Source organism: Amblyraja radiata, chromosome 6 (assembly GCF_010909765.2).
Source record: "Amblyraja radiata isolate CabotCenter1 chromosome 6, sAmbRad1.1.pri, whole genome shotgun sequence".
Lineage (NCBI taxonomy): Eukaryota > Metazoa > Chordata > Chondrichthyes > Rajiformes > Rajidae > Amblyraja > Amblyraja radiata.
The window spans coordinates 3,989,071-4,004,777 of NC_045961.1; the positions used below are offsets into that span (position 1 = coordinate 3,989,071).

Genomic DNA, 15,707 nt, shown 5'->3' on the forward strand with positions numbered 1-15,707 from the left:
ATCCTTAAACTATGACCCCTTGTTCTGGACTTCCCCAACATCGGGAACAATCTTCCTGCATCTAGCCTGTCCAACCCATTAAGAATTTTGTAAGTTTCTATAAGATCTCCCCTCAATCTTCTAAATTCTAACGATTACAAGCCGGGTCTATCCAGTCTTTCTTCATATGAAAGTCCTGACATCCCAGGAATCAGTCTGGTGAACGTTCTCTGTACTCCCTCTATGGCAAGAATGTCCTTCCTCAGATTAGGAGACCAAAACTGTACGCAATACTCCAGGTGTGGTCTCACCAAGACCCTGTACAACTGCAGTAGAACCTCCCTGCTCCTATACTCAAATCCTTTTACTATGAATGCTAACATACCATTTGCTTTCTTCACTGCCTGCTGCACCTGCATGCCTACTTTCAATGACTGGTGTACCACGACACCCAGGTCTCGTTGCATCTCCCCTTTTCCTAATCGGCCACCATTCAGATAATAGTCTACTTTCCTGTTTTTGCCACTAAAGTGGATAACCTCACATTTATCCACATTATACGGCATCTGCCATGAATTTGCCCACTCACCCAGCCTATCCAAGTCACCTTGCAGCCTCCTAGCCTCCTCCTCACAGCTAACACTGCCCCCCAGCTTCGTGTCATCCGCAAACTTGGAGATATTGCATTCAATTCCCTCGACCAAATCATTAATATATATTGTAAATAGCTGGGGTCCCAGCACTGAGCCTTGCGGTACCCCACTAGTCACTGCCTGCCATTCTGAAAAGGACCCGTTTACTCCTACTCTTTGCTTCCTGTCTGCCAGCCAGTTCTCTATCCACATCAATACTGAACCCCCAATACCGTGTACTTTAAGTTTGTATACTAATCTCTTATGTGGGACCTTGTCGAAAGCCTTCTGAAAGTCCAGATATAACACATCCACTTGTTCTCCCTTATCCACTCTACTAGTTACATCCTCGAAACATTCTATAAGATTCGTCAGACATGATTTACCTTTCATAAATCCATGCTGAATTTGTCCAATAATTTCACCACTTTTCAAATGTGCTGCTATCCCATCTTTAATAACGACTCTAGCAGTTTCCCCACTACCGATGTTAGACTAACTTGTCTGTAATTCCCCGTTTTTTCTCTCCCTCCCTTTTTAAAAAGTGGGGTTACATTAGCTACCCTCCAATCCTCAGGAACTACTCCAGAATCTAAAGAGTTTTGAAAAATTATCACTAATGCATCCAGTATTTCTGCGGCTACTTCCTTAAGTACTCTGGGATGCAGTCTATCTGGCCTTGGGGATTTATCGGCCTTTAATCCATTCAATTTACATAACACCACTTCCCGGCTAACCTGCATTTCACTCAGTTCCTCCATCTCATTTGACCCCCGGTCCCCTGCTATTTCCGGCAGATTATTTAAGTCTTCCTTAGTGAAGACAGAACCAAAGTAGTTATTCAATTGGTCTGCCATGTCCTTGTTCCCCAAGATCAATTCACCTGTTTCTGACTGCAAGGGACCTACATTTGTTTTAACTAATCTTTTTCTCTTCTCATATCTATAAAAACTTTTGCAGTCAGTTTTTATGTTCCCTGACAGTTTTCGTTCATAATCCATTTTCCCTTTCATAATTAAGCCTTTTGTCCTCCTCTGCTGGACTCTGAATTTCTCCCAGTCCTCTGGTAGACTGCTTTTTCTGGCTAATTTGTATGCTTCATCTTTTGTTTTGATACTATCCCTGATTTCCCTTGTTATCCACGGATGCACTACCTTCCCTGATTTATTCTTTTGCCAAACTGGGATGAACAATTGGTGTAGTTCATCCATGCAGTCTTTAAATGCCTTCCATTGCATATCCACCGTCAACACTTTAAGAATCAATTGCCAGTCTATCTTGGCCAATTCACGTCTCATACTCTCAAAGTTACCTTTCTTTAACTTCAGAACCCTTGTTTCTGAATTAATTATGTCACTCTCCATCTTAATGAAGAACTCAACCATATTATGGTCACTCTTGCCCAAGGGGCCACGCACAACAAGACTGCTAACCAACCCTTCCTCATTACTCAATACCCAGTCTAGAATAGCCTGCTCTCTCGTTGGTTCCTCTACATGTTGGTTTAGAAAGCTATCCCGCATACATTCCAAGAAATCCTCTTCCTCAGCACCCTTGCCAATTTGATTCACCCAATCAATATGTAGATTGAAGTCACCCATTATAACTGTTTTACCTTTGTTGCACGCATTTCTAATTTCCTGTTTGATGCCATCCCCAACTCCACTACTACTGTTAGGTGGCCTGTACACAACTCCCACTAGCGTTTTCTGCCCCTTAGTGTTTCGCAGCTCTACCCATATCGATTCCACATTCTCCAAGCTAATGTCCTTCCTTTCTATTGCGTTGATCTCCTCTCTAACCAGCAACGCTACCCCCACCTCCTTTTCCTTTCTGTCTATCCCTCCTGAATATTGAATATCCCTGGATGTTCAGCTCCCACCCTTGGTCACCCTGGAGCCATGTCTCCGTGATCCCCAACTATATCCTAGTCATTAATAGCTATCTGCACATTCAACTCATCCACCTTATTACGAATGCTCCTTGCATTGAGACACAAAGCCTTCAGGCTTGTTTTTACAACACTCTTACCCCTTATACAATTATGTTGAAAGGTGGCCCTTTTTGATTTTTGCCCTGGATTTGTCTGCCTGCTACTTTTACTTTTCACCTTGCTTCTACCCTCATTTTACACCCCTCTGTCTCTCTGCTCACACATTTAAGAAACCCACCACCTCTTATAGGTATGTTACAAAACTTACCTTCAGCGGCGCTGTAATTCTGCCACTGGCCATGTGCGCTATTTTGGCGCTTTTGAAGAGGGGGGCGGGGTTAAAACGGGGTTTTTTCCCGACCTGGTCCTGGTCCGGTTCCCCCCAAAGAACCGGCAATGTATTTGCTGCAGATATGGAGGTATAAATTCACCGCATCTGAACGTTCTAAATGGTCCCGTTCCAGTAAAACCCACTCGCAAGCTGATTTAAATGGCCATTAATTTACAGGTATTAAACATTAAATTCCTTCCATTTGGCCTATAAACCCATGACAATGAGATTTTAAAATTATGTTATATTCTGAATTCTTGTGTGAATATTATTTGGACACTTAGGCTATTTAAAAATATTAAAAATGTCATTAAAAATGTCGGGGTCACCAGTGTAGCGGCACCATACGTGGTGAATAAAGGTGAGACGTCAAGCCGGGTGAAAGAGTAATTTATTCAGTGGTGACACGTTAGGTTGGTGCGCCAACTATAATACAATGTTGCTGTAGCTGAGCGAGGTTGTTAGCTTGGGCTCAGCTACCTGTTGACTCAAGGTCTCGCGGTGAGACCTTTAGTATCAGGACACTCCCTCTAGCCAATGACGTCACGTGCCCGCCCTCGTATCTCTTGACGAGGGTTCGAGCATGAGTGGCCCATGTTTAGGCTGACGCCACAATCTATTCTTAAGAAATGGATAGATGTTTAGATCTAGTAATTGAATTTTGTAATTAGCTACAATTAGGCAACTAACTAATTATATGCTTTAATTTCAAATCAACTAAGATTGTTTCATATTTGTTTCAGAATGCTTCAATCTATAATAACTGAAAATTTCTTTCAGTTCTCTTAAATTTTAAGAAAGTTATCGGCCTTTAAATGTTCTCGATCACAGCTTTTGTGTTAAGTCAATGAAAAAGCAATAGGGAACAAGATGCCAATTTCCGAGTATGAAAATGGCCATAACCTTTTTAATACTGAAGATATGAAAGTGAATTAGGTGTCAAATTAAACTTCTTTTTATGCTTTATCTGATGGGATAAATTAAAGACTTGATTTTTAAATCTCAAAATGTTGTAACATTGCTACCTCTTATTCTCTGTTTATTATCTTTTTCTTCTTTCCCCCCTACATGTTGGGTCTGAGTGCTTCCCTTCTCTGCCCCCTGCTTCACACACTGTCTACTGGCTTTCTCTATTTGAGTCCCTCCCTCAGTGCAGTTGAACAAAGGGGACTATGAAGGCATGAGAGGAGAGCTGGCCAAGGTAGACTGGAAAGGGATCCTAGCAGGAATGACGGTGTGAACAGCAATGGCAGGAATTTCTGGGCATAATCCGGAAGATGCAGGATCACTTAATTCCAAAAAGGAAGAAAGATTCTAAGGGGAGTAGGAGGCAACCGTGGCTGTCAAGAGAAGTTAGGGATAGAATAAAACTAAAAGAAAAGATGTATAACACAGCAAAGAGTAGCCGGAAGCAAGAGGATTGGGAAACTTTCATAGGACAACAGAAGGAAACAAAACGGGCAATACGGGCTGAAAAGATGAAGTCCGAAGGGAAGCTGGCCAGGAATATAAAGAAGGACAGTAAAAGCTTCTTTAGATATGTTAAGGGAAAAAGAGTAGCAAAGTCAAATGTGGGTCCCTTGAAGGCAGACATGGGTGAAATTATTATGGGCAACAAGGAAATGGCAGAAGAGTTGAATAGGTACTTCGGATCTGTCTTCACTAAGGAAGACATAAACAATCTCCCAGATGTAGCGGAGGACAGAGGATCTAAGGGGGTAGAGGAACTGAAAGAAATTTTCATTAGGCGAGAAATAGTATTGGGTAGGCTAATGGGACTGAAGGATGATAAATCCCCTGGGCCTGATGGTCTGCATCCCAGGGTCCTCAGGGAGGTGTCTCTAGAAATAGTGGACGCATTGGTGATCATTTTCCAATGTTCAATAGATCTCAGGATCTGTGGATTGGAGGATCGCTGATGATATCCCATTTTCAAGAAAGGAGCGAGAGAGAAAACGTGGAATTACAGACCAATTAGCCTGACTTCGGTGGTGGGAAAGATGCTGGAGTCAATTATTAAAGAGGTAATAATGGGGCATTTGGATAGCAGTAAAAGGATTAGTCCAAGTCAACATGGATTTATGCAAGGGAAATCATGCTTGACTAATCTTCTGGAATTTTTTGAGGATGTGACAGGTAAAGTGGATGTAGTGTATCTAGACTTTCAGAAAGACTTTGCTAAGGTCCCGCACGGGAGACTGGTTACTAAAATTAGAGCATATGGTATTGGGGGTAGGGTGTTGACATGGATATAAAATTGGTTGGCAGACCGGAAGCAAAGAGTAGGAGTGAACGGGTCCTTTTCAGAATGGCAGGCAGTTGCGAGTGGAGTGCCGCAAGGCTCGATGTTGGGGCCGCAACTGTTTACCATATATATTAATGATTTGGAAGAGGGAATTGGGAGCAACACTAGCAAGTTTGCGGACGACACAAAGCTGGGTGGCAGTGTGAACTGTGAAGAGGATGTTAGGAGGTTGCAGGGTGACCTAGACAGGTTGAGTGAGTGGGCAGATGCGTGGCAGATGTAGTATAATATAGATAAATGTGAGGTTATCCACTTTGGCGGCAAAAACAAGGGGGCAGATTATTATCTCAATGGGGTTAGGTTAGGTAAGGGGGAGGTGCAGCGAGACCTGGGCGTCCTTGTACACAGGTCACTGAAAGTTGGCTTACAGGTACAGCAGGCAGTGAAGAAAGCTAATGGAATGTTGGCCTTCATAACAAGAGGATTGGACTTGCACAACATTGGGAACATTTTTCCTGCATCTAGCTTGTCCAGTACTTTTATAATTTTATATGTTTCTATAAGATTCCCCCTCATCCTTCTAAACTCCAGTGAATACAAGCCTAGTCTTTTCAATCTTTCCTCATATGACAGTCCTGCCATCCCAGGGATCAATCTCGTGAACCTACGCTGCACTGCCTCAATCACAAGGATGTCCTTCCTCAAAGTAGAAGACCAAAACTGTACACATTACTCCAGATGTGGTCTCACCAGAGCCCTATACAACTGCATAAGAACCTCTTTACTACTATACTGAAATCCTCTTGTTATGAAGGCCAACATTCCATTAGCTTTCTTGACTGCCTGCTGTACCTGCACGCCAACTTTCAGTGACCGGTGTACAAGGACGCCCAGGTCTTGCTGCACCTCCCCCTTACCTAACCTAACCCATTGTGATAATAATCTGCCACGTTTTGTTTCCTTCTGTTGTCCTTTGAAGGTTTCCCAATCCTCTGGCTTCCGGCTACTCTTTGCTGTGTTATACATCTTTTCTTTTAGTTTTATTCTATCCCTAACTTCTCTTGTCAGCCACGGTTGCCTCCTACTCCCTTTAGAATCTTTCTTCCTTTTTGGAATGAAATGATCCTGCATCTTCCGGATTATGCCCAGAAATTCCTGCCATTGCTGTTCCACCGTCATTCCTGCTAGGATCCCTTTCCAGTCTACCTTGGCCAGCTCCCCTCTCATGCCATCATAGTCCCCTTTGTTCAACTGCATCACTGACACTTCCGATTTAACCTTCTCGTTCTCAAATTGCAGATTAAAACTAATCATATTATGATTACTACCTCCAAGCGGTTCCTTTACCTCGAGTACTCTTATCAAATCTGGTTCATTAGACAACACTAATGCTAGAAAAGTTGTTAGAAAATCGGTAGTGGACCTGTATAATGCGACCGTTCTAAACAAATGTGTTTTTCCATTACCTTGAGCTATTGTTGACATTACCACAGAGGATGACGATGATATCAGTGACATGGCGGTAGCAGAGGATGAAGGAGTGCTGCCCACAGTAAAGGGTGGCTGCGTGGCAGTGATGACCATTGGCTGTCGCTGGGTTGTGGTGGTGATGACGGACGTTGGCACGAGTTTGGTGACTGCTGCGTAGTTGTGAGACTTGGACAGAATGTTGGGCACGAACGTCGAACTCGGCGATGTGGTTACAATTATCACCTATTTTAAAACAAACGCAAACACGTGTACAGTGAAAAGCTTTTGTTGCGTGCTTTTACAACATCTACTAATATAATGCATTGAATAAAATTTATTTTTATAAATTAATGTTTTATGATTCACTATTATTAATTTTTGTTTGCCAAATTAACAAAGCTACTAGTTTAGTTTAGAGATACAGCATGGAAACAGGCCCTTCAGCCCACCGAGGCCATACCCACCCATCAATCATCCACTCAAGTTAGTTCCAGTGTTATTCCACTTTCTCATCTACTCCACGCACATTCACACATTTGTGAACTTGAGAATACGGTTACAAATTTGTTCCCATTTCTTTACCATCCTTCTTAGACATGTTTGCTCATATTGGAGTATTATTTTGAGGGAACTAGCTACATTTCAGCACGAAAATAGGAGTGGGCTGCCCAATTGTGAAGTCAAAGCAGCAACCTTAACTACTATTCACAGTGCTCAGCAGTACTCAATGGTTCAATAGTGCTTTAATTGTCACATTTGCCAAAAGCAGAGTGAAGTTGGAGAGCAATCAGATTTAGAGACTTCAGCTAATTTTGCTTTCCCTACCATGGAACATTATGCAACAATTCCACGTGATAGGAACTAATACAGATATATTAGTTCAGGCAGTTCCACTAAAATGTGCGATCGACCAAATAGGCCTTTCCCCCATTTTTTTCTAAACCCAAGGCACTTTATCATTGTTACTTTTTTGCAATCTTTCATTCATTGTTCCCATCTCTCTACATCATCGTATATATCTCTCGTTCCCTTATCTCTAACTAGTCTGAAGAAGGGTCTCAAACTGAAACATCACCCATTCCTTCCCTCCATAGATGCTGCCTGTCCCGCCGAGTTACTCCAGCTTTACGTGTCTATCTTCGGTTTAAACCAGCATCTGTAGTCCCTTCCTACACAACTGACTTACCTTCTGAGTAGCTGTGTTTGTCGTTTGGGTTGTGGGCTTTGTGAAGGTAATCTTCACCGGTGACATGTGCGAGGGAATGGAGTTTGCAATGCTCTGCATAATGTTGCTCACTTTCGGGCTGCTTCCGATGGGAACTGCAATTGACTTGGCAACTGGCATGGCTGACTTGGGAATCTCCTTGAGCACCACAGGGGAAGAACTTGATGAGTTTGTACGCCTTCGTTTCCGAGGTTTGTCATCTTCATCTGCGCAGCTGACGCCTGTAGAGTAAGAAATCGGAAGCCCACAAAGTTAATGAGCTGCAGTAGACGAAATTTAGGAAAATAGAAAGATACGTTTCCCCCAGCTTGCTGACACTACCTTACTTGCTACCACGATGAGTCGGCCTATAGGGAGGAAGTCCAGCTCCTAGCAACATGGTGCGCTGACAACAACCTGGCCCTTAACTCCAAGAAGACCAAGGAGCTCATTGTAGACTCTAGGGGCGGCACTCACACCCCCATCCATATTAACGGGACGGAGGTGGAGCGTGTTTCCAGCTTCAGGTTTCTGGGGGTCAACATCTCAGATGATCTCTCTTCGACCCACAATACCTCAACACTGGTCAAGAAGGCTCACCAGCGTCTCTTCTTCCTGAGGAGACAAAAAAAGGTCCATCTGTCTCCTCAGATTCTGGTGAACTTCTACCGCTGCACCATCGAGAGCATCCTTACCAACTGTATCACAGTATGGTATGGCAACTGCTCTGTCTCCGACCGGAAAGCACTGCAGAGGGTGGTGAAAACTGCCCAACGCATCACCGGTTCCTCACTCCCCTCCATTGAGTCTGTCCAAAGCAAGCGATGTCTGCGAAGAGCGCGCAGCATCGTCAAGGACTGCTCTCACCCCAACCATGGACTGTTTACCCTCCTACCATCCGGGAGGCGCTACAGGTCTCTCCGTTGCCGGACCAGCAGGTCCAGGAACAGCTTCTTTCCTGCGGCTGTTACATTGCTTAACTCTTTACCTCGGTGATTGCCAGTCACCCCCCCCCTCCCCCCGGACACTCCTTCCCCCAGAAAAATTGCACTACTACGACTGTATGTACGTATATATATTTATTGCTCATATTCTATGTTCGCTCTTCTGGGGAGATGCTAACTGCATTTCGTTGTCTCTGTACTGTACACTGCACAATGACAATAAAGTTTGAATCTGAATCTCAATCTGAATTTCAGTTATCCATGTTGAAATGTGCATTTTTCACATGCCTTTCAACCGGTACAGGAGCGCAGCAGAAGAGCTGCTGCCTCACAGCGCCAGAGTCCCGGGTTCGATCCTGACCTCGGGTGCTATCTGTGTGGAGTTTGCATCTTCTCTCTGTGACCATGTGTGCTTCTTCCTGGCGCTCCAGTTTCCTCCCACATACAATACAATACGGTTTTATTCGTCACATTGCACATAAAGTACAAGTGAAATGAATTTGCCAGCAGCGGTTCAATGATAAAGTAATACACAATACAAATTTAACACAAACGTCCACCACAGCATTCATCACTGTGGTGGAAGGCACAACATTTGGCCAGTCCTCCTCCATTTTCCCCCGTGGTCGGGACCTCAAACCTCCGCAGCCGTCGCTGCGGGCGTCCAGATGTGTAGACAAGGTAAGTCCAGATGAGTCCTGAATCGGTGCCACCCCACCGGAGACCGCGGCTTCAAGATGGTGTAGGCCGCAGGCAGGCAGTCGAAGATTTAAAGTCCTCGCCGCGCCGCAGCCAGAAGCACTGCAGACCACAGGGCCGGCGGTAGAAGCTCCCCTCCAGGGGTGATGGTAAGTCCACGCCTGGCATGTGGTAGAAGTTGGCCGCGGGCCGGCAGTGGCCCACGAGGGATTTAACACAAACGCCCACCTCAGCATTCATCACTGTACAAAGTCAAAGACTCCCGGGTCCCCCACGAGGGATGTGGGCTGTGGACGCCGCGCCAGCTGGAGCTCTGCAGACTGCCAGCTGCTGCGGGCCAGAGAACGGAGCGCTCCCCTCCGGCGAGGGCTCGGCCGCTCCACGCCTAGAGTCCACGCTGCGCCCGCCGCTGAAGACCCGGGCGCGTCTCCTCCGCCGCCCGATCCTCGCTGTTAGGCCACGGGGGAGGCGACCTGGAAAAAGTCGCCTCTCCGTGGAGGAGGCGACCGAAACGGTTTCCCCCTTACCCCCCCCCCCCCCCCCACACAAGACACACAAAGAACCATTAAAAACATACTTTAAAACATACTAAAAAAGATTTGAAAAATTGAAAAAACTAACACGCTGCTGGCAGGGTGCCGGCTTGCAGCGCCCCCCACCGACCACCGACATTTCAAATGCATGCAGGTTTGTAGGTTAATTTGGCCCTGTAAATTACCCCTATTGTGTGTGGGAAGTGGATAAGTAGGTGGGATAACACAGAACCAGCGTGAACAGGTGTTCAATGATTACCGTGGATTAGGAGAGACAAAGTGTGTAGGAAAGAACTGCAAATGCTGGTTTAAATCGAAGGTAGGCACAAAATGCTGGAGTAACTCAGCGGGACAGGCAGCATCTCTGGTGAGAAGGAATGGGTGACGTTTCGGGACGAGACCATTCTTCAGACTGATGTCATGGAAGTGGGCGGTACAAAGATAGAATGTAGTCGGAGACAGTAAGACTGGTGGGAGAACTGGGAAGGGGAGGGTATGGAGAGAGGGAGGAAAAGCAAGGGCTACTTTACGTTAAGAGAAATCAATGTTCATACCGCTGGGATGGAAGCTACCCAAGCAAAATATTCCTCCAATTTGAGCTGGGCCTCACTCTGACAATGGAGGAGGCCCAGGCCAGAATAATCAGATTGGGAATGGGAGGGGGAGTTAAAGCGCTGAGCAACTGGGAGATCAAGTGCCTGTTTCCAAGCTGTATCTCTAAACTAAACCTTGAAGGCATCAAACTTAAATTCAACTTATTTCTTTATACACAACAATTTCCCCAAAGCAAAAAGTAAAAGAGAAGCTAATGGGATTCATCACTACTAGGGGCGGCAATAGTAAATTCTACTGTTACTATTAGTTCTCCAGCTGAACGTAGCTAACTGTATCGACAAGATATCAAAGCCAGGATTGCTCAGCATGTAGAGTTAATACCAATAGACATTGAACATGTCCATTAGATTAGTGAGAGTTTTATTATTTCATTATCATATCTTGCAAGAAAAAGTGTGGCTAGAAAGTGCATAGAAGCATCTTACTAAATGGTGAGAAACTGCAAAGCTAAAAGATGCGGAGGGAAATGTCTGTCCTACTATAAATGCTTAAAGTCATGCAGCATGAGTATAGGCAAAACAAATTTGATATTTCCAGTCATTGGTCTTTAATCAGACTCAAAACTGATCCCAGTTCTGATCATTTTCACCATCTGTTTTTATGTCACACTTGTTGATTCTCCAATACTTTGCTTGTGGATTACTATGGCGCAGAAAACTGGCTAGCAGGGGCGGCATTGTGGGTAGAGCCACTGCCTCACAGTGCCAGAGACCCAGGTTCCATCCTGACTGTGTGGAGTGTGCACGTTCTCCCTGTAACCACATGGGTTTCCTACACATCCCAAAAACCTGCGTTGGTTAATTGGCTTCTGTATGTCGCCCCTTGTGTGTAATAATAATAATAATAATAATAATAAATACTTTATTAATCCCCTTTTCTGGGGAAATTCAGATGTCCTTGCAGCACACTAATAAAAATACAACATAGCATTAAAGAAGTTTAACATTAAAACATAAAAAGAGTGTAGTGAGTGGATGCGAAAGTAGGATAACATGGAACTAGTGTGAATGGGTGATTAATGGTTGGCATGAACAGTGGGCCGAAGGGCCTGTTTCCATGCAGTATCTCTAAACTAAAACAACTGTATGTTCCATGCAATCACTGCAGAGCAAGCATAGAATTGCATAGAGCAAGCGAATGGCATGTTGGCCTATATAACAAGAGGAATCGAATATAGGAGCAAAGAGGTCCTTCTGCAGTTGTACAGAGCCCTAGTGAGACCACACCTGGAGTATTGTGTACAGTTTTGGTCCCCTAATTTGAGGAAGGACATTCTTGCTATTGAGGGAGCGCAGCGTAGGTTTACAAGGTTAATTCCTGGGATGGCGCAACTGTCATATGCTGAGAGAATGGAACAGCTGGGCTTGTACACTCTGGAGTTTAGAAGGATGAGAGGGTCTCATTAAAACATACAAGATTTTTAAGGGTTTGGACACGCTAGAGGCAGGAAACATGTTCCCGATGTTCTGGGAGTCCAGAACCAGGGGCCACAGTTTAAGAATAAGGAGTAAGCCATTTAGAACGGAGACGAGGAAACACTTTTTCTCACAGAGAGTGATGAGTCTGTGGAATTCTCCGCCTCAGAGGGTGGTGGAGGCGGGTTCTCTGGATGCTTTCAAGAGAGAGCTAGATAGGGCTCTTAAAAATAACGGAGTCAGGGGATATGGGGAGAAGGCAGGAACGGGGTACTGATTGGGGATGATCAGCCATGATCACATCGAATGGCGGTGCTGGCTAGAAGGGCTGAATGGCCTACTCCTGCATCTATTGTCTATTGTCTAATATGGTTCCGATCCGAAACGCTACCTATTCCTTTTCTCCAGTGATGCTGCCTGGCCCGCTGAGTTACTCCAATATTTTGAGTCTATCTAATTTAATGGAATCTTTTTAACCAGGAATAAAACGCAGTACTTATAAACACCCGATTTTCATGCTTCAAATTGGGCTTTGGAAATAGTCCATATATAAAATGAGAGGACGAGCACTTACTTTTGACATAGACGGTGCTTCCGCTTGGCAGTACGACGACGTTGGAAGCAGGACTAGCCGGCCGGGGAGACTTGACCGTTGCGACACTCCCACTGGGCATTGTTGTTGATGTTGGGGTGGGAGTGGTACTTGTGTACGAATAACAAACAATCACTAGAAGAAAACAAAGTAAAACCTGGCTCATTTTAAATTAACAGCTCAGACAGATCAAAGAATAGTCAAGACTGTAGATACACACAAAAAGCTGGAGTAACTCAGCGGGCCAGAGAAAAGGAATAGGTGACGTTTCGGATCGAGACCTTTCTTCAGGAGGGTCTCGACCCAAAACATCACCTATTCTTTTTCTCCAGAGATGCTGTCCGACCCACTGTTACTCCAGCTGTTTGTATCTACGGTTTAGACAATAGACAATAGGTGCAGGAGTAGACCATTCACCCCTTCGAGCCATCAACGCCATTCAATGTGATCATGGCTGATCATCCCCAATCAGTACCCCGTTCCTGCCTTCTCCCCAAATCCCCTGATTCCGCTATCTTTAAGAGCCCTATCTATCTCCCTCTTTATCCAGAGAACCGGCCTCCATCTGAGGCAGAGAATTCCACAGACTCACAACTTTTAAACAGGCATCTGCTGTTCCTTCCTACACAATCATTAAGATGTTACTTGCAAGAAATTCAATGGTTTTTGCATTTCAGTGGCTTGCATTTGGTGCCACCATGTGCCCAACGACTGAACTGCAATCAGTGCAGCTGTGGATTGTACAACTAACTGCAATGGCCGGCACATCATACAGAATAAAATTATATATTTATCAAAGTGCTATGCCTGGCTGCATTTCATCAGCAGAGAAAGTAATGTCGAAACTATAATGTCCAATCATTTGTCAAAATGTTGCCGTCTTTATCAGCAGCTTCTCCATGTCTGCAACCTTTGGGATCCCCATTTTAATGGGAAAGGGAGCAGGTATACTAATCTGAAACGCCATTGAGTACAACGGGTCAGGAACTTGAAGGGACAATCCACCCCCTTTGATTCTATCTCAGATCCCAGCATCTGTGAAACCATGTGTGAGAATAATAATTATACGGTAGTTAAGAAAAAACAAGAATCATTATATTTTTGCTTTCATGCTTTTGGACAGGCTTAGTTTAGTTTAGTTTATTGTCACGTGTACCGAGGTACAGTGAAAACTTTTTGTCGTGTTCTATCCAGTCAGCGGAAAGACAATACATTGTTACAATACAATGACCGAGCCATTTACAGTGTATAGATACATAAGGGAATAATGTTTAATGCAAGGTAAAGCCAGCAAAGTCTGATCAAGGGTAGTTTGAGGGTCACCAATGAGGTAGTTAGTAGTCCAGGACTGCTCTCTGGTTGTAGTAGGGTGATTTAGTTGCCTGATAACAACTGGGAAGAAACTGTCCCTGAATCTGGAGGTGTGCTTTTTCACACCTTTTGCCTGATGGGAGGGGGGGAGAATACAGTGACCAGGGAGCGACTCTTCCTTGATTATGCTGCTGGTCTTGCCGAGGCAGCATGAGGTATAAATGGCCACTACTCTGCACGTTGATTAATGATTTGGACGAGGGGATTGAAGGCTATGTGGCAAAGTTTGCAGATGATACGAAAATAGGTGGTGGGGCATGTGGTGTAGAGAAAGCAGGGACTCTGCAGAAGAACTTGGATAGGTGTGGAGAGCGGGCAAAGAAGGCGCAGATAGAATATAGTGTGGCAAAGTGTGGAGTCATGCATTTTGGTAGTAGGAATTAAGGCGTAGACTATTTTCTAAATGGGGGTGGGAATCCAGAAATCTGAGACGGTCTTGTGAGTGCTGGTGCAGGATTCCCACAAAGTTAATTTGCAAGTTGAATCGGTAGCAAAGAAAGCAAACTCAATGCTAGCATTTATTTCAAGAGGGCTTGTATACAAAAACAGAGATGTAATGTTGAGGCTCTAAAATGCTGGTAAGGCCGCATTTGGACATGTTTGGGGCATGCTTCTGCAAATAATCAATGCAAAACGTCTGCAATTAAAGGATATAGCCTAGTCTATTATTTAATGAGTGGCTCTTTGCTGATTGAATTTTGCTCTTTGTTAAATACAGCCAAATCCAGTCAATTTGCTTTAAAGCTTAATATAAATTGGAAGTCGGCAGATCTAAAATGAATACAATTTCATCTGACCATGGTATCTGAAGTCAAGAAGCAAAACAGTAAGTCTTTTATCAACAAGAACATCGATGAGTTGTGAAATTCAGGTTTTTGGACCATGCTAGAGCAGAGGTAATGTGTTCAAGAGGGAGGGATTGCACCTGAACTGGAGGGGGATCATACCATAGCAGGGAGATTCGCTAGAGCTACTCGTCTGGTCAGAGGTTGAGACCCCTAGTAGCGAGGTAGATAGAAGGTTGAGGCAATAATAAACAGGACAGACAAGAGCATGGCAGGGAAATCTAATGGTTTACTGTATTTATTTCAATACAAGTGGCCCAAATGGTAAAGCAGATGAACTCAAGGCGCAGTTATGAACATGGAACTGGGATATTATAGCGCTTACAGAAACATGGCTGAGAGACAGAACTGGCAGCTTAATGATGAGGGTACAAATACTACAGGAGGGATAGAGAAGAAGGATAGAGAGGATGGGGTTTGCATTGAGAAATAGCAATTAGAAAGGCAAGAACTAATGATGGCCAGTCAGCACGATTTTGAGCCTGGGAAGTCTTGCCTCACCAACTGATTCGAGATTTTTATTTGAAGAGATGACCAAGAAGATTGATGAGGGTAGTTCAGTAGGTATTGTCCACATGGACTTTAGCAAGGCCTCTGACCAGGTGCCATGTGGTGTGCTGGTTTGGAAGGTTTGGTGACATGGCATCTGGGGTGAGCTAAACAAATTGGCCAGTAAGTAAGAATCAGAGGGTTGAGAAACACTTGAACAGGTGCATGGATACAAAAGGTTGGAGGGATGTGGGCCAGGTGGAGGGAAGTACGACTAGCTCGGTTAAGCAACTCGGTCAGCATGGACGGGTTCGGCTGAAGGACCTGCTTCCTGGCTGTATAGTCTGTGGCTTTACCGCAACACTGCATCAATTTGGGCTTGATCGGAATTCCTTCAGCACTTGTCAGCA

General features: G+C 44.5%; 1 protein-coding gene across 6 annotated transcripts in view; it reads right to left on the reverse strand.

Moving 5' to 3' along the window:
- Nucleotides 1–15,707, reverse strand: part of emsy (EMSY transcriptional repressor, BRCA2 interacting) — a 106,738-nt gene that overhangs the window by 69,920 nt on the left and 21,111 nt on the right. For all 6 annotated transcript variants that reach the window (XM_033022140.1, XM_033022139.1, XM_033022141.1 and 3 more), the window contains exons 6-8: nt 12,575–12,727; nt 7,777–8,036; nt 6,587–6,833 (exon numbers count right to left, since the gene is read on the reverse strand). In XM_033022140.1, the coding sequence (XP_032878031.1) occupies nt 6,587–6,833; nt 7,777–8,036; nt 12,575–12,727 (660 nt within the window). The remainder of the gene's footprint in view (nt 1–6,586; nt 6,834–7,776; nt 8,037–12,574; nt 12,728–15,707) is intronic.